This window comes from Theropithecus gelada, chromosome 20 (assembly GCF_003255815.1).
Source record: "Theropithecus gelada isolate Dixy chromosome 20, Tgel_1.0, whole genome shotgun sequence".
NCBI classification, from domain to species: domain Eukaryota; kingdom Metazoa; phylum Chordata; class Mammalia; order Primates; family Cercopithecidae; genus Theropithecus; species Theropithecus gelada.
In genome coordinates, this window is record NC_037688.1 from 56,527,702 (window position 1) to 56,549,861 (window position 22,160).

Consider the following 22,160-nt stretch of genomic DNA (forward strand, 5'->3'; position numbering starts at 1 on the left):
CGAGACTCCGTCTCAAAAAAAAAAAAAAAAAAAAAAAGCCTGTTGAGTGCCAGCTTCTTAGAGGGATCCCTTTGTAAGAAGTAGGCTGGGCGCGGTGGCTCACGCCTGTAATCCCAGCGCTTTGGGAGGCCGAGATGGGCGGATCACGAGGTCAGGAGATCGAGACCATCCTGGCTAACACTGTGAAACCCCGTCTCTACTAAAAATAAAAAAAAAAAAATTAGCCGGGCGCGGTGGCGGGCGCCTGTAGTCCCAGCTACTCTGGAGGCTGAGGCAGGAGAATGGTGTGAACCCGGAGGGCGGAGCTTGCAGCAAGTGGAGATCGTGCTGCTGCACTCCAGCCTGGGCGACAAAGTGACACTCCATCTCAAAAAAAAAAAAAAAAAAAAGAAGTAGAAGGTCCCCATAGTTAAGAGTCTGACAGCCTGGGGTTCAAATCTCACCCCGACGCACACTGCTGGGCCACCGTGGCAGTCGACAGTGTGGCCCCTGGAATCAGACAGTTTGGGTTTAGATCCTGCCCCTGCCCCTCATCAGCTGTGGACTTTGGCCAAGTCACTTACCTCCTCTGCACCTCTGTGTCCTCAGCTGGAAAATGGGACAGCCCGAATTTCCACCTCATGGGGGTCTCTTGAATTGTGTTCACTTCTCTATTGAGGTGTACACATCACCCCTAAATCTAGTAAAAATGTGTTATTATGTAGTAATAATAGTAACTAGTAAAAACGCGTTGTTATTTGTTCTTACGTTTGGTGGTGGACCGGGCTCAGCTGGGCGGTGCTTGCTGGGGTCTTCCCTGAAGCTTCAGTTGGATGTCAGCTGAAGCTGAGGTCATCTGGGCATGGCTGGGGTAGACCTCCAAGGTGGCACCTCACGACGCTGGCAGCTGGTGCCAGCTGGTGGTGGCTGGTGGCCGGAGGGGCTTCACACAGTGTGGAGGCTGGGTACGTGGAGAGACTATCTCAAGAGTGAGTGTTCCAGGAGACCCAGGTGGAAGCCACAGGATCTGCATGAGCCAACCTCAGAAGTCACACAGTGTCACTCCTGCTGCATTCTGTTGGTTAAGAGCAAGTGACAGGGCCAACTTCAAGGGGAGGCGTGAACCACGGGAGGTGTGGCTCCCTGGAGGCCAGCTTTGGAGACAGTAACCAACATGAGGAGCGAGTGAATCCACGCATGTGGAGCACTCAGCCCAGTGTGCTCAGTGAGCACGAGTCCTCCTGCCCACTCCTCCTTTTGGCGCCGTGTCTCAGCTCTCTACCTGTGACAATGTCAGGTCAGGACCCTGATGGGCGCCCAAGCAGCTGCTTGGCTTGAGGGGGCAGGGACCAAGTGGATCAGATTAAGGTTGGGGCCGGGCAAAGTGGCTCACCTGTAATCCCAGTACCTTGGGAGGCCAAGGTGGGAGAATCACCAGAGGCCAGGAATTCAAGACCAGCCTGGGCAACATAGCCAGACCCAATCTCTAAAAAAATAAAAAATAAAAAAAATTAGCTGGATGTGGTGGTGCACACCTCTAGTCCCAGCTACTCAGGAGGGTAAAGTGAGAGGGACACTCAAGCCCAGGAGGTTGAGGCTGCAGTGACCTGTGTTCGTGCCACTGCACTCCAGTCTGGGCTGGAGGCTCTACCTCAAAAAAGAAAAAGAAAAAAAAAAAAAGATTAAGGTTACGACACCTACTTTGTGCTGTGCACAGTGAGAGGCACTTTACAAGCCCTGAGCTGCCTGGTCCTGTCACTGATGCCCAGGAGAGGGGCTGCCGTCCTCCTTCAGGGACCAGGACACAGGTTGAAAGCCACACAATTAGCCTTGGATGCTGTGAACTGCAGGCAGCCGGGGCTGAACCCAGCCTGCAGATGTTTTCTTAGGCCTGCCATTGTGTCTTATAAAAGTTTGGATTTGTTTCTAACATCTAAAATGGTAAGAGTTCTACATAAAAGTCCAGGTTTCTGGTTCGTGATCATTGGAAGATCTGTTCCTGCCTAACCAGCATTGCCACCAGGCAGCCTGCAGATAAGGCTGAGAATGGCTGAACCTTTAGATAGGCGTCTGGTTTCCAGCTCACCCCAGTCCCCACCGCGCCCTATTGCCTTACATTTACCCATGCTTCCTCACTTAGTCATCATCTGCCTGACCTTGCAGGAATTTGAGTCTGTGGCCCCTGCTTGGAATGTCAGCTTTCCTGGTGACCGCAGGAGTGTGGAAAGCTAGCCCTGCACTTTCTGCTTCTGTTTTGCATTTGATCAACCTGGAGAGGAATGGGAAAAGGTCTCCTCCTACTGCTGCACACACAGTGAAATCTTATCTCAAGCATTCACTCTGCAGACTGAGGGTAGTGGGACATCGTGGTGTGGAAGATTATAAGAGCTGGAGGGCCCAGAGAAGTTCAGCAATTTGGCCCATGTCACACAGCAAGAGAGCAGCAAGTTGGGCCAGATCTAGGGAAGGGTCTCACTCCTGTGCTAGTGGCCCCTTTCTGCTTCTGGGGCCCTGTCCCTGTGGAATACAGGCCTCACTGCTGTCCCTCCCTCCTTTCTAGTCTCCATGAATATGTGGACACAGCAGACCAACCTCTTTCCTCTCTGGGGACCCCAGGCGGCGCCCCCTCTATGCAGGGGGTTAGCTGGTATTCCAGCAGGCCGATCCCTTAAAGGGTTGAGTCTGCCGCTGTGATCCTACCAGAGCCTGGGCCCCAAAGACAACTGGAGGGGTGTGTGTGCTGATGTCTCTGCTGAGAGGCTGTGTGATCAGCAGGAAGTTTGCCCTTCCTCATCCACCCGAGGCAGGTGGCTGTGGTCTGCTTTATTCTAAGACCAGGGTTGGGGAAAAGGATGTGGTTGCCCAAGAGTGCCCTGTGAGCCACGGAGGGACCAGCTGGGCCCTCAGAGCCTGCCACTATCCAGCTCCTAGTCCCATCAGCTCTTGGGCCCTGAGGGTGGCCTGGATTATGCATCTGCGCCCAGCCCTGCCCCACATGGTGAATCTATAGCCCTCTGGTCTGCAGGCAGCCAGGGCAGCCTTCCTTAGTGACCCGTTATAACCTCCCCACTGGGTAGGGCCTGGAGTAGGTTGCAAAGTGGTGTCCATGTGTCTCTAAATCTGCTGCCTCTGTGTCCCGCTGCCCCTGCTGCTCCCAGGGGATGAAGAATTGACAACCCCTGTCACCGCCCTCCCCTTTTCTCCCTATGGTGTCCAATCTGCTCTTGGCTCCGGAATCCAGGCCAATCACCCACGCACCTCCCTGTGCCAGTTCAGAAGTGCAAGCTGCTAAAACCAGCAGGTGTTCTGGCCCCAAAGTTTTCAAACTGTGTATTTGGTGGGCGCGTTGGGGCCCTGGGGGGTGAGAGGAAGAGGGAGATGAAGGCTCATGGATATAGCCTCTCACCCACGCTAAAACCAGAGCTATGTTTTCATATCTGTCTTTTTCTGTCTGTTTTTATTTTATCTGTGTTTATCCATTCATTCCACAAGTATTTACTGAGCACCTACTATGTGCCAGGCACCATTCTAGGTGCTAACGGACAGTCGTGAAGTGAACAAGGATAGTAATGAAGTGAACAAGGCTCCCATTTTCGTGAAGCTGGCATTCTGGGATAGAAGAGGATATAATCTTAAAAAACAAACACTAAGGATTCCAATTCTGAGAAGACAGAGTAGACATGCTTCTCCCTATTCCTCCTGCTCAATGCAGCTAAAATCATTGGACCTAAAGATAAAACAGACATCAGAAGACTCTGAAAGGTGGGAAGAAGACAGTAGGCTGGTTAGGGTCCAAGAAACAACACATTGCTGAGTCCTTTTCGTGTTATATAGCCCAGATTTGGAGCTGAAGAAGTCAGCAATTCAGAAATGCCAAAAGGGCAGGATTAAAAAAATGCCCAACTGAAGTCCGCTTTCTCTAGGCAAAGGACCAAGAAAGGGTCAGCCCAATGAGACAGAAAACATTTAACAATAACTTCACTATTCCAGTCACACATTACAGAAAAGAAAAAACTGTGGCTTCACCCACACTCATGCCGGCAAGGGAATGGGGTGCTTAGATTTTGGTGACAATCGCCAGGTGGACTTTCATCTCTGCTGGGCAGTAACAAGGTGCCCCTCTTTCTCCCTGCAGGGATTGTGTCAGAGGAGAACTGGTGGAGAGTCAGGATTTTTGCCACTGCCTTGCATAATAAGAACATCTCCCTCCCCATAGTGTCAGTGATGTGTGGGGAGCAGTGATGAGGCCCCCGGGCCCCTCCTAGCCAGGTATCAGCAGAGGCCTAATGGGGAGTCTGAACTCCCATCCCCACCCTCACCTGGTAAGAACCAGGAACCATCTTCATCTTGAATGTCAGTGGTGGCTGATACGATTAGGCTTTGTGTCCCCACCCAAATCTCACCTTGAATTGTAATCCCCGTAATCTCCATGTGTGAAGAGAGAGACCAGGTGGAGGTAATTGGGTCATGAGGGTGGTGTCCCCATGCTGTTCTTGTGATAGTGAGTTCTCATGAGATCTGCTGGTTTTATAAGGGACTCTTCTGCCTTTACTTGGCACTTCTCCTTCGTATGTAGCTTTGTGAAGAAGGTGCCTACTTCCTCTTCACCTTCCACCATGATTATAAGTTTCCTGAGGCCTCCTCAGCCATGCTGAACTGAGTCAGTTAAACCTCTTTGCTTTGTAAATTACACGGATTAATACACTCGCCCGGTGGGAAACCTAGGCTTCTACCCCTACCTGGAAGTAACTGGGCAGAGCCTCCACCTCGCCAAAGCCACCTTGCCGGAATGATGTGAAAGGAAGCCAGTTAGAGCAGATGGTTTAAACAAGATCCAGAGTCTCAAAACATACCCCAAATGTCAAGGTTGCAATTAAAATCATGTACCATGCCAAGAACCAGCAAGATCTCAACTTGAACGAAAAAAGATCATCAATAGATCCCAATGCTGAAATGACAGAAACGTTAGAAATCATCATAAAAATGCTTCAACAAGTAGTTGCAAAAACCCTTGGAAAAACAGAAAGTCTCAGGAAAGAAGTAGAAGATAGAAAGAAGGACCAAATGGCAATTTTAAAACTAAAAAATTCAGTAACCAAAATACAAAGCTCAATGGTGGGGCTCAACAGCAGAATGGAAGGGATGAAGGAAAGAATCAATGAACTTGAAGACAGGACAATAGAAATCATTTAATTTGAACAACAGAGAGAATATAACTTTTAAAAAAATGTACAGAGCCTTAAGGACCTCTAGAACTATAACCACAAGTGTAACATTGGAGTCCCAGAAGAAAAGGAGAAAGAGGGCGAGACTGGACAAAGTACTGAAAGAAATAATGGTTGAAAACTTCCCAAATCCCATAAAAGACATAAACCTTCAGAATCAAAAGCTGAATGAATCTCTAAAATAGTATACATTCAAAGAAATCCATACCAAGACACATCACAGTCAAACTTGAAAAAAAACCAAAGTTAAAAACAAAAAACAAAACACAGTGAGAGAATAACATCCTCCCTAACTACAGAGAAAAAAATTCAAGCAACAGTGGATTTTGCATCAGAAACGATGGAGGCTAGAAGGAAATGGCACAACATTTTCAAAGAAAAAGAAAATGAAAATGCTGAAAGAAAAGAACTATCAACTTAAAATTCTATATGCGGCAAAAATATACTTCAGAAATGAAGGGGAAATCACAACATCCTCAGATGAAGAAAAACTAAGAAATTTTGTTGCCGGCAGACCTACCCTAAAGGAAAGGCTAAAGGAAGTTCTCTAAACAAAATGGAAATTTGAAAAAGGGAAGTTTTGAATATAAGAAAGAATGAATGAAAAATGGACAGGGAAACTTTACTTCTCCTTTTTCTCCTTTTGAGTTTTCTAAATTATGTTTGATGGTTGAAGCAGACATCATAATATAGTCTGATGTGATTCTAAATGTATACAGTGGAAATATTTAAGACAGTTATGTTATAAATGAAGGAAAGTAAAGGGTCCCAAAAGGAGCCAAGCTTTCTATGCTTTACTCCAATGTTGACACCAGCAGACTGTGGTTAGTTATGTATATGTAATGTAAGACCCAGAGCAACCACTAAAAAAGCTATATACAGAGATACACTCAAAATCACTATAGATAAATCAATAATTGTTTGAGAAACCCATGGGAATACAAGAAAAAAAAAAAAGAGAAACAAAAAACAAAACAAGCAGGGAAGAACAAAATTAGCTGGCAGTCTTAAGCCATAATATATCAATAATCACTTTAAATGTAAATGGTTTAAATACACCAATTACAAGCCAGAAATTGGTCAAGTGGATTTAAAACATGTGACCCAAAACTATGTGCTGTCTATAAGAAACTCACTTCAAGTATGATGAGATAGATAGGCTGGAAGTAAAAGGATGAAAATCATCTCTCATGTAAGCATTAATCAAAAGAAAGCAGGACTAGTTATATTAATATTAGATAAAGTAGACTCAGGCAAATAAAATGACCAGAAATAGACATTAAATAATGATAAAAGAGTCAATCCACTAAGAAGGCATTGCAGTCCTAAAAGTGTATCCACCAAACAACAGAGCTGAAAATCTGTAAAGGAAAATGTGATGTAGCTGAAAGGAGAAATAGGAAAATTCACAACTATAATTAGATATTTCAATATAGCTTTCTCAACAATTAATAGAACAACCAAATGGAAAATCACCAAAGATATAAAAGAATTCAACATCATCAACCAATAGGATCTAATTGAGAAATGTTTCAAGTCAAATCAGCTCTCATCCCAAGAACCTAGAAAAAGAAGGGCAAAATAAGCCCAAAGCCAGCAAAAGAAAGATGAGCAAAAATCAATACAATTGAAAACAAAAAGTAATAGAATCAATGAAACAAAAAAGCTGGTACTTTGACAAGATAAAATTGACAAACCTCTCGCAAGAGTGACAGAGAGAGCAGACAGAGGAGAGACACAAAATGCCAATTCAGGAATGAAACAGAGGATGTTGCTGCAGACTTTGAGGACATCAAAAATATAGTAAGAGCATACTACAAACAACTCTACACACATAACTTTGACAGGCTGGATGAAATAGATCAGTTTTTTTAAAAGCCCAAACTGCCACAACTTACCAAATGCGAAATAAGTAATTTGAATATCCCTATAACTACTAAGGAAATTGAGTTTATAAATAAAAACTTTCAAAACAGAAATCTCCAGGTCCAGATGGTTTTACTGGAACATTTCACCAAATATTTAAATAAGAATTAGCATGTTTTTTTCAGAAAATAGAAGAGGAGAGAAAACTTTGCAGTTCACTTTATGAAGCTAACATCACTCTGTTATTAAAACCAAAGATAGTGCAAAGAACCACAGACTAACAGACCCCATGAATATAGATACAAAAATCCTTAGCAAAACAATAGCACATGGAAGTCAGCAACATATAAAAATAATTATACATCATGATAAGTGGGGTTTATTCTAGGGAGTATGACTGCTTCAATATTTGAAAAATCCATCAGTGTCATTCACCATATTAACAGGCTAAAGAAGAAAAAATCACATGACCATATCAATGAATACAGAAAAAGCATTTGACACAATTCAACATTGATTCATACTTTTTAAAGAAAACTCTCAGAAAATTCAGAATAAAGGGGAACTTCCTCAACTTGATAAAGACCATCTATAAAACATCTGCAGTTAACATTATACTTAATGTTGAAAGACTATTTTCTCTCTAAGATTGGGAACACCACTATTATTCAACATAGTGCTGAAAGTTCTAACTAGAAATAAGACGTAAAAGACATGCAAGACATAAGACATGAAAAGAAAATAAAAGGTATACAGATTGTAATAGAAATAAACTATACCTATTTGTGGATGTCATAATTATCTGTGTAGACAAATCCAAGGGATCTACCAAAAAAAAAGCCTAGACTTAATAAATAAGTTTAGTGCTGTCTTAGGATAGAAGATAAAAATACAAAATCAATTGTATTTTTATAAACTAGCAATGAACATTTGGACAACAAAATTAAAAATATATATCATTTATACTAAAAAAGCGAAATACTTAGGCATAAATCTAACAAAACACTTACAGGACTTGTACACTGAAAACTGTAAACCATAGAAAAATACCAAAGAAAGAAATCAAAGAAGATCTAAATAAATGGGTAGATATACTATGTTCATGGATCAGAACACACAATATATAGTGAATACATCAAATTTCTTGTAGATATAGAGAAAAGTATTCTAAAATATATATGGAAAGGCAAAGGAATTAGAATTTCTAAAACAATTTTGATAAAGAAGAATAAGGCAGAATGAATTAGAGTACTCAATTTCAAAACTTACTGTATAGCTACAATAATCCAGACTGTGTGATATTAGTGGAAGGATAGGCACATAGATCAACGAAAAAAAATAGAGAACTCAGAAATAGACCAATACAGATACATCCAACTAATTTTTGACAAAGGTACAAATCAGTTCACTGTGTGGGTGTGTGGTGGTTGTGGGGATGGGGCGGGCAGGGAATGGCCTTTTCAATATATAGTGCTGGAGCTATTGGACATTCACTGGCAAAGATAAACAATCAGCCTTACTTTAAACTGCACACCACTTGCAAAAATTAAATTAAAATGGATCACAGATTTAAGTATAAAACGTAAAAGTGTAAAACCTTTAGAAAAATAAGAGAAAATCTTTGGAATCTAGGGTTAGGCAAAAAGTTCTTATATTTGATATCAAACACATAAAAGGAAAAATGGATTAATTGTAATTCATCAAAGCTAAATACTTTTGGTCCACAAAAGACCCTATTAAGAGGTTTAAGAGAAAGCTATAGACTGACAGAATATATTTGTAAACCACATTTCTGACAAAGAACTAATATCTAGGATATATAAAGACCTCTAAAAACTCAGTAGGAAACAACAACAGAACAATCCAATTAGAAAGTGGGCAAAAAACACCAATAGACATTTTGCCAAAGAGGATATACAGATAGCAAATAAACAAATGAAAAGTTGTTCAACCCTATTAGCTGTTAGGGAAGTGCAAATGAAAGCCACAATGAGATATTATTACACATCTATCAGAATAGCTAAAATAAAAAATAGTGACACCACCAAATTCTGGTGAGGATGTGGAGAAACTCATACATTGCTAGCAGGAATACTGTATTTAGCAATATAAAGGAACAAACTACTGATGCACACAATAACTTGGATGATTCTCCAGATAATTATGTTGGGTGAAAAAAAGCCAATCCCGTACATACTCCTGTATGATTTTATTTATGTAAAATGTTTGAAGAGGTAAAATTATTGAAATGAAGAACTGGTGGCTGACAGGATTTGTGGGAGGTCAGGCGAGAAGTGGCCGTAGCTATAAATGGCACAGAAGAGATCCTTGGTCTGTATTTTGACTGTATCAATGTCAATATCCTGCTTGTGATATTGTAATATTGTATTACACTAGTTTTGCAAGAGTTTACCATTGGGGAAAACTGGCTAAAGGGTACATGGGTTCTCTCTATATATCATTTCCTACAGTTGTTTGTGAATCTGTAATTATCTCAAAAGGAAAAATTTAAAAACAAGAGTAAACAAATGAAAAGAAAAAAAGAGAATTACAGGGTGTGATGAGGGCTGTGATGAAACTAAACAGGGACATGTGATACGGAATGATGGAGAGGGGGCTTCTTAGAGATAGTAGACAGAAAATGCCCACTGAGGAAGGGGTGACATTCACAGGTGAGAAGGGACCAGCTGGGCAAAGAGCCTGGGAAAGTCCAGGGATTCCAGAGGGAGGGAAGGCGATGGGGGAGGGGCAGAGAATGAGCTTTGGGTTTTTGAGGAGTGGAAAAGAGACCATAGGGCTGGGATGCAGAAAGCCTGAGGAATCAAGCTCTGGATGACATGTTATTTGAAAAAAGATCTTGCATGTAAAGTAGATGGAAAGGCGGGGATGTAGGCTTTTCTTCTAGCTCAGTCTGACTTTGCACCTGTCCACCCATTGACTGTCTGGCTCTGCTCCACCCCATATCATCTGTTTCTGGGGCCCCTGGGCTCTAGCAAACCCCCTCCCTCCCCAGGGAAGCTCCCTCCACACACTCAGTCATTGGACTCCACCACTCCTGAAAGGTATTTTTGCTCAAGCCTTTAGTTTGAGAATCCCCTGCTCTGTCCCCTGACTGGGACATCAGGGTTGAGTCAGACTTGGTCACCCTTAAGATCCGTGGCTATAAAGACTCGAAATTCGTGTCGAAACTAACTCATGCAAAAGAAGAGAATTTATAGCAAGTAAACGTATGATAACTTTGGTTCCCAGTGACCAAAACCCAATTCAAACTGGCTTCAGGGTAGAAACAAAAGTCAAGGAAAACAAAATTAAAAAGAAAGGAATTGAGACTTCCATCATTGAAAAGTTCAGGGATAATGGCTTCAGCTCAGGGATCAAGCCCCTTTTCATGGCTCTGCTTTCTTTTGGGTCAACTTCATTCTCAGGCTGGGTGGTGGCAAGAGGGTCCCCAGCAACTCTTGGCTCAAACCTCACCAGCTTAGCACCACAGAAGAAAGATGAGCTTTGTTTCCCAGTAGCTTCAGCCAAGTTCAGGGGTTGAGTCTCATGAACCTGACTTGGGTCACGTGCCCACCCCCAACCAATTACTATGGCCAGAGAACAGCAGCATTTTCATTAGCCAGGCTGAGGTCATGTGCTCACATAGAGGTTGGGGTTGGGGCCAGCCCCACACAAACCTAATGGCCTGAGAAGAAGGAAGGAGTGATCCCTTAACAGAACCTCGGAGTGCAGTTACCAAAAGGAAGAATGGCTTATGATCAGGCAACACCAACATACTCCATACTCATGGAATCCAGAAAAAGCCTACTTGTTCATTCTCCATCCTCGGGTTCTGAGTTTCCACCATGCTAGTATAAATAGACATCCCAGGCTGAAGTAGAATCTTCAGCTTTGTTGCTCAGGAGAGAGTATCTGATTGGACCAGCTTTGGCCAGATAGTCAGCCCTTGACCGGTCATCTATGAATGGTGGGGGTTGGTGAGTAACACGCTGGACACTTTGGTGGAAAGGGAAGCTCTTAGAGGGGCCAGGTTGATGCCCTAAAACTGTCTATTACAGACACTCAGGGCTTCTGGAAGATCTACATCAGCTCCTTATCATGAAAGAAACGGGAACTCTTATCAATGGGTTTGGTGTTCAGGGAAACAGATGATCCTTTTGAGGATCTCTTTGAGAAAGGCTGAGTCCTCAGATTTTTTCCTTGCTTTCCTTCTGGGGTGCTCAGGGGCTGTCAAAGGGAAAAGCAGTGGGTGCAGGCAGTGGGCTTCATTGACCATGGGGAATGCAGGGGTGGTGATGATGTTCAGAGGCCAGCTGGGTGGGCTGGCATCAGGGAGGCCTGGAGCTCCCAGGCAATGCAGGGTTGGAACAACAAAACTGAGTCCCTGATTTGGAGGAAACCAGTTACCAAGGTAGAGACTGAGGAACAGGGATCCAGGAACCAGGCCAGATGTAACTGAGGCCAGACAGGTACCCTACTCCTGGTACTAAATGTTGAATGCATAGTCTTGATCAGAGGAATCAGGCAGGCCATTTCTGGAGCTGGAACTGGGTCAGCTGAGTCTCCTAGCTCTACCCCACCCTTCCTACCTTTCCAACTGTGGATGGGATAAATTCTCCACGTTTGGGCTGGGCTTAGCATGTACATCAAATGAGGGCTGCCAAAAGTCCCAGCTGTAGAGAAAGTTGTGGAGGAGAGAGCCAAGCAGGTCATTCATTGTAACCTCATCTCTCAGGGGGAGAGTTTACAAACCAAATCATATGGAATTGGGTAGTGAGGATGTTAATATTAATGATAATAATGACAGCAAGACTTTCTTGAGTGCCTACTATGTGCTGGACACTATTCTAAGATAGTTTTAATGGATCATCTCCTTTAATCCTTGTAACAACCCTATGAGGTAATGCTATTGTCCATTACAATGACGTGAGGTACTGGGAGCAGTGACACATACCTATAATCCCAGTACTTTGGGAGGCTGAGGCAGGAGGATCACTTGAGCCCAGGAAGTTGAGGCTGCAGTAAGTTATGATCACACCATTGCACTTCAGCCTGGGCAACAGAGTGAATCCCTGTCTTTAAAAAAAACTAGCCGGGCGAGGTGGCGGGCGCCTGTAGTCCCAGCTACTTGGGAGGCTGAGGCAGGAGAATGGCGTGAACCCGGGAGGCGGAGCTTGTAGTGAGCTGAGATCCGGCCACTGCACTCCAGCCTGGGCGACAGAGCGAGACTCCGTCTCAAAAAAAAAAAAAAAAAAAAAAAAAAAAAAAAAAAATAGTCATGAGGAATGTGAAACAGAAAGGGTTGGCATCTTTCCCCAGGTCATACATGAACAAAGGTAACTTAACTTTCATAAAAAGTGAGTTTTTAGGATGTCTGCCCCCATCTCCTTCTCCATCACCAACTCCAGCTAATCTCCTCATGCATCCTCATTTCTGCTCCCCAAACCTCCCACAGTTTGTGGAACATTCCCTGCTGTCTGATGCCTCCATGCCTTTGTACACACTATTCCTTCTCCTGGAATGTCCTTTCCCCTGACCAACTCTCACTCTTCTTACCAGGCCGAGCATAAGTGTCGCTGTATTTTGGGTAACTTTCCTTGATGCCAGCCCCCTTGGACAGAGTGATTCATGCTCTTCTTGCCTCCCCATAATGAACTCTGTTACAGCTGCATCACAGTGTGCAGATAATTCTCTGTCTCCCAGACTGTGAGTGGGGCAGGGACCAAGTCTTACCCTTCTCTATGGCAGCACCTGCTTAGGTACCAGAGGAAAAAGCAGCTGTGCAGGGATGAATGAATGTTTGGTGGGTGTGGGATTTTTCCTGTCCCTCACCCACCCTCACCATGGCATCTCTCTCCTGATCTCTTGGCAGCCTGGCGTGGGGCTCCTTTACCTGCTGCATGGCAGCCTCTGTCACCACGCTCAACTCCTACACCAAGACGGTCATTGAGTTCCGGCACAAGCGCAAGGTCTTTGAGCAGGGCTACCGGGAGGAGCCGACCTTCATAGACCCTGAGGCCATCAAGTACTTCCGGGAGAGGTCAGTGCACAGGGGGTTACCTCTGGCCACCACGGGGACTCTGAAGTCCATGGCCTGGCCTCAGTGGCCACTGGGCCCCAGTCGAAAACTGGAGTGAATGGTATGACAGAGGTTATAGAGGGGGGAGGCGGAAGAAGGTAGAGTTTGGACATCACTATGTCGGAATTTCTGGGATATTTTAATGTTTTATGGATCATGAAGTTGCTTTGGGCTTATGTGATCAAAGCACTAGAAACCCAGAAGGGAACCAAGTTTGAGCATTTACCATTAGGTCCTATGCTTCTTGGAACCATGATAAAGAGATAAAGAAGCTGAACCAAGGTTTCCTTCTTGGGCTCTGTCATGGCATTGAGTGAAAAGAGGACCCAGCTGTGGGACTGGTGATGGCTGCAGGAGGAGGATGGCTTCTCAATGTCAGGAACTACATGTAATCACCTGAGTCTTCAGAGTGCAGCTGGGAATAGAGGAGGTGACAATAAACAGTGGGTGGGTAGATGGATAGATAGATGGCTGGACAGGTGAGTGGGTGGATGGGTAGGTAGATGGATGGCTGGATGAATGGATGGATGAATAGATGAGTGAGTGGATGGATACGTGATGGATGGATGGATGGATGGATGGATGGATGGATGGATGGATGGATAGATGGATGATTGGGTGGATAGGGTGGATAGGTAGGTGAATGGATGGATGGACAAGTGGACAGACGGGTGGATGGATGGATGGATGGATGAGTGGTGGATGGGTAGGTGGAGGGGTGGATGGGTACGTGGAGGGATGGATGGATAGATGGATGATTGGGTGGATAGGGTGGATAGGTAGGTGAATGGATGGATGGGCAAGTGGACAGACGGGTGGATGGATGGATGGATGGATGGATGGATGGATGGATGAGTGGTGGATGGGTAGGTGGAGGGATGGATGGATGGATGGATGGATGGATGGATGGATGGATGGATTGGTGAGTGGGTGGATGGGTAGATGGATGAATGGTTGGATGAACGGATTGATAAGTAAGTAGGCAGAGGTATAGATGAGTAGGTATGAGTGAAAGGACAGACAGGCAGATGGCTGGCTGGATGAACTTCAGGAGTTCAGAAGCTGGAGATATCCTTATGCAGAACTCCTCCCAGACACCTTCTTCTGATGAAGCCACTCAGAGAGAGCATCAGCAGCCTGAAACCTGAAATTTCTGAGCCCTCCCTCCAGGGGGTGAGTTCACTGTTACTGCTGTATCCACCTCACTCTGTACTGCTCTCCTGGCTTCACCCAGAATTGCTCCTATGGGCCAGCTACCACTGCCACTCTCCAACCTAGTGCCAATCTACACCGTGCTAGCTGCTCCAGTCTCCTCTGGGCTGTCAGGGGCTGCTGCCCTCTTTAGCTCAGCCCACATCCCTAGAGCTGCTGTGCCTGTGTTTGTGGCAGGCCTTGAAGAATCACAGCCTATGTTACTCTTTCTGAGCTCTGTCTGTCTCCCAGGCCTATCCCAATCAGTAGCAGTATCTAGAGGTACCCACGAATGGCCAATCTGGCCTGGGGTCCCTATGCTCTCAGTCTCTCCTCTTGAGAGAGGGGATGTAGAACAGCAACCCTAAGTCAGAGTCAACCATCATAACTGCCATTTATGGAGCATATGTTGTGTGCCAGGCCCTGTGCCTAGGCATTTCATTTCATCCTTAAGACTTCACTATGCAGTTAGGCCTATTAGCCCCATTTTACAGATGAGGAAAACTGAGGCTTAGAGAAGTTAAGACACTTATGTAAGGTTGCACAGTGATGGAGGGGGAGCTGGGGCCCAGGTCTGCGTGCCTATTTCCTAGAATGAAGAAAATCAGAGCTGGCAGTGCCTCAGAATCAGGCTACCCAGATGCAAGAGGCAGCCCCAGGATTCAACTCAAGCAGCTGCTCGAGCCCATGCAGGTGCTGTTATGCCCTGGACAGATCTGCTCAGTACTTGCAGTTCATGCGCAGGTTGGGGGCTTCTCACAAGTCCATGTGACTCTCAGCCTGAGGACCCTCTCTGATCCCAGAATCTGCTTTGCCCATCACGTGGGGCTTACTGGAATGCCCAGGAGACTGATGCTGTCAGGAGTTGCTGGGTGTTGAGGGATAAAGACCCACCTTCCCACCCTTGGTTGCAAAACAGCCTGGGGCATGCTTTGCTGTGGGACTGGTCTCCAGGTGCCCTTAGCAGGGATCAGCCTTTATGACATCCTCTACTGGCTCCGTCCCTTCCGTGTCGCACTTACCCTCTTCCCTACCCATTGTTCCTGGGACCACCTCCCCTCAAGAAAACTACCTGTACCCAAATCCTTATCACAGGGTCTGCTTCCGGGGGAGCTGAAGGAGAAGGGCATTAATGCCTTTCGGTGGCAGGGAAGGCATCACTGCACATTCTTAGCACTCAGCAGAGGAGGAGGAAAGGGACAGGAGGCTGCAGGGTGGGGCAGCATTGAGGAGCTGGACTCCCTGTGGGGCACTTGGGAGGGCTTCAGTCAGCAGAGAAGCATGGCAGCCCATGGGGTGGGGAGGCCCACACAGGTACTCTGTTACAAGCCCCTCTCTCAGCCTGCCACTGTGTCTTTCCCCAGCCACATCGGCCTCCTTTTCATCCCTCAGGCACTCCAAGTGCATCCCCACCTTGGGACCTTTCTACTTACCGTGCCTCAGGATGTTCCTGTGAGGCCTCTCCTAATCACTGGGTCTAAACACACATTCCCCACAACCTTATCCTAGATACTCTAGCTCGTTGCTATTTTTTATATTTTGGAGACAGGGTCTCACTCTGTTGCTGTATTAGTCCATTCTCATGCTGCTAATAAAGACATAACTGAGACTGGGTAATTATCAAGGAAAGAGGTTTAATTGACACAGTTCAGCAGGGCTGGGGAGGCCTCAGGAAACTTTCAAGGAAGGCAGAAGGGGAAGCAAACACGTCCTTCTTCACATGGCGGCAGCAAGGAGAAGTGCCGAGCAAAGTGGGGAAAAGTCCCTTATAAAGCCATTAGATCTCATGAGAACTCACTATCATGAGAACAGTATAGGGGTAATTGTCCTCATGATTCAATTACCTCCCACTGGATCCCTCCCACGACAGATAAGGATTACGAGAACTCCAATTCAAGATGAGATTTGGGTGGACACAGTTAAACCATATCAGTCACCCAGACTGAGTACAGTGACACAAGCACAGCTCACTGCAGCCTCGACCTCCTGGGCTCAAGTGATCCTCCCACCTTGGCCTCCCAAGTAACATGCGCCACCATGACTGGCTAATTTTTTTCATTTTTGGTAAAGATGGGGGTCTTGCTATCGATTGCCCCAGATCTCCTCAAACTCCCAGCCTCAAGCCATCCTCTGACCTCTGCCTCCCAAAGTGCTGAGATTACAGGCATGAGCCTCTATGCCTGGCACCGTTTCTATTTTTTCATAGCACCTGATACAATCTGCCAGGATTTTCTTTATTTGTTTGCCGGTTTGCAGACTGTGAGCTCTGGAATAGAAGACCTCTGCCATCTTGTTTCCCACTGTGAACCAGGCACCTAGAACTGGACCAGGCACCTACTAGGAGCTCATTTAGGGTTTTCTGGTGATTGACTGAACTGGACTCTCATCTTTGGAGGCTTCAGCCCTGGCTCCCTCATGCTCTTTTATTTCCATCTCCACCGTCATCTCGCTGATTCAGCATCCCAGCACTTCCATGCCAAAGCCCCAGGAGAGAGGATGTGATCGCCCGGTGTAGGCCAGGTGTTCAGTCCCAGGCCAGGCAGCAGTGGCCAGGAAGATCCGGCTAACCTGGCACGCAGCTCACCTCATCCGAGGCTGTGGATGGTGGCAATGCCCAGCCTGGCCCAGGGCCCGGAGTGGGCACACAGCAAGTGTTTGCAGTAGACACATAAGCAACCAGATGTCCAAAGCTGCCCCGTTAGCACTGCGGTCAGTTACCACCCCTGCTACGGAGATTCACCTCCTGCGGCATCTGTGGGTAAAACGCACCTCGTTTTGCTGAGGCAGAAGACAGGACCTCTCCGTACCCCATCAACAAGAAGCTGCTGTTTGCTGGTGCCCCAGTTCCAATGGCTCCTAACAGCTCAGCCCCAAGATGAATTCTTCCCAGCATATGTGCGGAATATCACTTTACACATTCATAACTTGAACATTATGCAGAGGTTCATCAAATTTTATTTCCCTTCCCCTCTAAGGAGAGCATTTCAGCTTAGCCAGGCTGTTCTATTTCTTTCCCTTTTTTTTGTGCCTTCCCTACAAAGAGCTCGAAGCACATAGATGTCTGCATAGGTTTTCGGCATGGCTCAGATGCAGGGCTGACATCCTACAGTGGCCAGCAACCCTGGAGCCGCAGCCAGGGACTCAAGGGAGGGCGATCCATGGCCCCACCTGCCCAGGTTTCCTTCTCCTCCATGGGGGACAGACGGTGCTGTGGAAAGAACAGGGGTTTGGAGTGAGTTTTCCAAGTCTGTCTCTTTGCTACTATGTAATTTGGGGTGAGGCGCCGAGCCCCTCTGAGCCTGTTTCCTCTGACCCATGATGGGAGAGTCCAGAGCTCTTCGTGTCTCAGGGAGGCTCAAATTTGAAAACCCACGTGACGTGCCACGCCCAGTGCCTGGCACGTGGAGGGCTTTGTGTGTGTGAGTTCCTGTCCCTTCTGCTCCTAATGCCCTCACCAGACCCCAGAGTGAAGCGTGAGCCTGGTCATGACCAGCTTAGGATGGAGATGGCAAGGGTGTTTTGAATCATGGCTAATAATCACGTTATTATCTCTGGCCCTGTATAAGGCCGTCCTCTAAATACCTTAGATGTGACTCAGTTAATTTCTGCAATGCCCCTCTGAGGTGTAAGTGTTATTGTCACCCCCATTTTACAGATGGCAAATGGAGGCACATTTAGGGAGGCCAACTTGCCCCAGGTCACACAGCTGGTAAGTGCCAGAGCTGGGATTTAAGCCCAGGCCACACAGTCCTTGCCTGTGCTGTGTGGCCTCTCAGCCCTGATCAGTTGTCTCTGCTGGGTATTGAGCTGGGACCTGGGCACACAGTAGGAGTGAGGGGAGTCCCATGGCTGAGGAGCTCATCGTGGGAGGGGCAGGTGAGGTGAGAGACAGATCATGTGTGGGTTTCTGGGACGACGCACTCTGTGGGACAGAGCTCATGGGCTCCCTCACGCCCCCACCTTTCCTATCTGTGGGAGAGGCCTTTCTGGAGCCCATTTCCTCCAAGTCTCTCCTGCTGTCCTCCTGGGGACCAGGGACAAGGTGATGCCCTGCGGGGGCTGATGGACAGGAAGGAATTAAACTGTCCCTTCCCTGCTTCTACCCCCACCCCCCACGTCCTGTTGGATTACCCTCTGCAAGAGCCAATTGCATGGCTGAGAAGCAGTTGGACAGATTTGAAATGGTTTTCAGAGCTGTAGAAGAAAGGCATGTTATGTGTATGTGTGTGTGTGCGTGTGTGTGTGTGCACATGTGTGCGTGTGCATATGCGTGTGCACATGGCCATGTGGAAGGGCCAGTATGCACATGTGTTGGGTTTGCTGGATTGGAGAGCCTGCACCCCCCAATTCCTGCCCCACCCCCTGAGAAACATCTGGAATTAAACCCTCCCAGCGTCACCCTGCCTGTCGTTCCCTCCTTTGTCTTAATCGGGCCTCCCGAGGGGAGGGTGAGATGCTGCTGAATGAAAGGTAAATATTTGCAGATTGGGGCTTTCTTGAATACGTAATGCTCAGATCTGGTTTAACAATGTATGGAAGCCGGGCGCGGTGGCTCAAGCCTGTAATCCCAGCACTTTGGGAGGCCGAGACGGGCGGATCACGAGGTCAGGAGATCGAGACCATCCTGGCGAACACGGTGAAACCCCGTCTCTACTAAAAAATACAAAAAACTAGCCGGGCGCGGTGGCGGGCGCTTGTAGTCCCAGCTACTCGGGAAGGCTGAGGCAGGAGAATGGCGTCAACCCGGAAGGCGGAGCTTGCAGTGAGCTGAGATCCGGCCACTGCACTCCAGCCTGGGCTACAGAGCGAGACTCCGTCTCAAAAAAAAAAAAAAAAAAAAAAACAATGTATGGAAGACAATGAGACCTGTTGGATTGGATCCCAGAGGGAATTCAGCTGTGCCAAACGAGCGACCCGCCTCTCTGGGGAATGTGGTACTGTGTCGGGGACGGAAACTCCCAGAGCTTTTTGGGAGGGCAGATCTTCCTTCCTGGGACCCCTGAACCTCTCTCTGTACCACTTAGCACTCTCTGAAATTACTTGATTATTTATTTTCATGTTTATGTCTGGCCTGTTTCGGTGCACACTCCACGAGAGCGGGGAGCCTGCTTTTCCTGGTTTCCTCTCTGTCCCAGCACCTAGAACCACAGAGGCTCAATAAATTATGGTATTAATTATTAACAATATTAGGCCAGGCTTGGTGGCTCACTCCTGTAGTCCTAGCATTTGGGAGGCTGAGGCGGGCAGATCACTTAAGTCCAGGAGCTCGAGACTAGCCTGGGCAACGTAGCAAGACCCTGTCTCTACAAAAATATTAAAAGATTAGCTGGGAGTGGTGGCATGTGCCTGTGGTCCCAGTTACTCAGCGAGGCTGAGGTGGGAGGATCACTTGAGCCCGGGGGTTCAAGGCTGCAGCGAGCTATGATGGCGCCACTGCTCTTCCACCTGGGTGACAGAACAAGACCTTGTCTTGAAAAACCAAACCAAACAAACAAACAAACAAACAAGCAGTATTAATTCTATTAAGTATAGTAGAGAGTTATGCAGTGCCCCCTGTTGCAGACACTGTTTGAGTGCCTGGCTGACTTCATGCATTCAGCCCTTGTGGTACACCTGAAGAAACAGACCAGGGTTGGAATTAATTTTGCAATTTACTAGCTGTGAGTCCCCAAGTAACTCGCTTCACCTCTTGGAGCTTCAGTTTTCCTGGCTGGAAAATGAGCTAATGCCTACCTTGAGGCTTTGTTGTGAGGACTTCATGAAATGATACAATTACGTTTCTGGAAACAAAGCTGGGGTTCCCCTCTCCCTGCCTCCGCCCCCCTCTCCCCACCCCCGTTAGAGAACTCCCTCTGTGCAGGGCAAATAAGATACACTTCCCGCCTGAAAAGGGGGCCTGTAGCAAGCGGCAAATGGTAGTCCTTGGAGAATCTAGCCTGCAGATGTATTTTGTTTGGCTTGCATGGTGGTTTCAAAATTCTTAAATTTAGGCTGAGTTTTAAAAATCAGGAGATTTCATGTTAAAATACCAAGGTTTTGCAGAAACAGAAAAAGAAATATGGCATATTCTCACTTATAAGTGGGAACTAATCATTGGGTACACATGGACATACAGACGGGAACAACAGACATTGGGGACTGCAAAAGCGGGGAGGAGGGAGGCAAGGGTTGAAAAACCACCTATCGGGTACTATGGTCAGTGTTTGGATAATGGGATCAGCTGAAGCACAACGTCAGCATCATGCAGTGCACCCATGTCATGAACCTGCTCATGTACTCCTGAATCTAAAAAGAAAAAACAAAACAAAACAAGAAAAGGCAAGAAATCAAAAATCAAGGTTTTGGGCTTTTCATGACAAAGCAGAGATCTGGCCACACTGGGCCCCTGTTCCCGCATGGCAACAACAGGCTGAAACACTTGAGTTCACAGCCCCCTGCTCACACTAGAGCAAAGTGCACTGGGTGCCACAATCAAGTCTCCTGCAAGTGGCTTCAGGCAGGAGGGGCCAGTCCCACCCCAGTGGGAGGCAGAGGATAGAAGAGGCTTCACAGAGGCTGGGCACAGTGGCTCACTTTGGGAGGCCAAGGCAGGTGGATCACGAGGTCAGGAGATCAAGACCATCCTGGCTAACATGGTGAAACCCCGTCTCTACTAAAAATACAAAAGAATTAGCCGGGCGTGGTGGCGGGCACCTGTAGTGCCAGGTACTCAGGAGGCTGAGGCAGGAGAATGATGTGAACCCGGGAGGCGGAGCTTGCAGTGAGCCGAGATTGCGCCACTGCACTCCAGCCTGGGCGACAGAGCGAGACTCCGTCTCAAAAAAAAAAAAAAAAAAGAGGCTTCACAGAAGAGACTCCTGAGCTGAGTTTTTCAATACTCATGCAGAATCCACCAGACAGATCGGCGGTGGGTGAGGGAGGCTATTTCAGGCACAGGGAACAGAATGAGCAAAGGCCAGGAGGGGCTGACACACGAAGCACATTTAGGAAAATCTAAGCGACTTGGTGTGATTTGAGAGTGAACGCCTCGGTGGGAGTTGTGCCTGGGTCTCTGATCCTCTTCTCCTCCCACGGTGTCTGGGGCTGGGGGACGGTGGTAGCAGCTATCTGTCTATCACTGGGATGCATTTATCTTCTAAGAGAGGGGAGATGGAGTAGGAACCGTCCAAAGCCCCCTTCCTTGCTGCCAGTGCTCGCTGCACTCCCAGCCCAACGCAAAGTCATCAGATCTCAGATCTGCAAGATCAACCAGCATGGACAAAAGTGGTTTGTGCACAGGGAAGGGGTGACCTCAACCTGGCTCCTTACACATTCACGGGATTGGCTCAGCAGGGATAGGCATGTCAACCGCATGCCCCAGTGGCTCCTGTTCTCTCTCTCCTGTTTGCTGTGGGGGAGCTTTGTGAAGGGCCTGTCTCCACATCCTCACCTCCCACTCACCGTCCAGCCCCCTCCAATCTGGCTCCCACCCCCTCACTCCACGAAGCAGCTCTCGGCAGCCTGGCACGGCACCCACCCGCCTCCCGAATCGCTCTCTCCCCAGCTCCCACAGCCACTTCTCCTGGTCCTGTGCACCGACGCCGCCTCTGGTTCACTACAGGGCTGTCTTCCCTTCTGTGACATGCAGCTCCTCATCCTCCGTGGCCACGGGGCCGAGGGCTCCCATATTAGAAGAATCCACTCCACTCCACCCGATGCCATATGCGGTTGCTTCCTTGGTGTTTCTACTTGGATTCTCAAAGGCACCTCAGATCAATATGTCCAAGACTCATTCATGATATTCACACCCCCAAATGCAATCTTATTTCCGTCTCTCCCTC

General features: G+C 47.2%; 1 protein-coding gene across 2 annotated transcripts in view; it reads left to right on the forward strand.

The window, feature by feature from the left end:
- GSG1L (GSG1 like) overlaps positions 1-22,160 on the forward strand; it is a 95,932-nt gene that overhangs the window by 44,875 nt on the left and 28,897 nt on the right. Inside the window, exons 3-4 of one of the 2 annotated variants that reach the window (XM_025370928.1) lie at positions 12,943-13,110; positions 17,996-18,049. In XM_025370928.1, coding sequence (XP_025226713.1) covers positions 12,943-13,110; positions 17,996-18,049 — 222 coding nt within the window. The remainder of the gene's footprint in view (positions 1-12,942; positions 13,111-17,995; positions 18,050-22,160) is intronic. The other variant, XM_025370927.1, reaches the window with a different exon arrangement.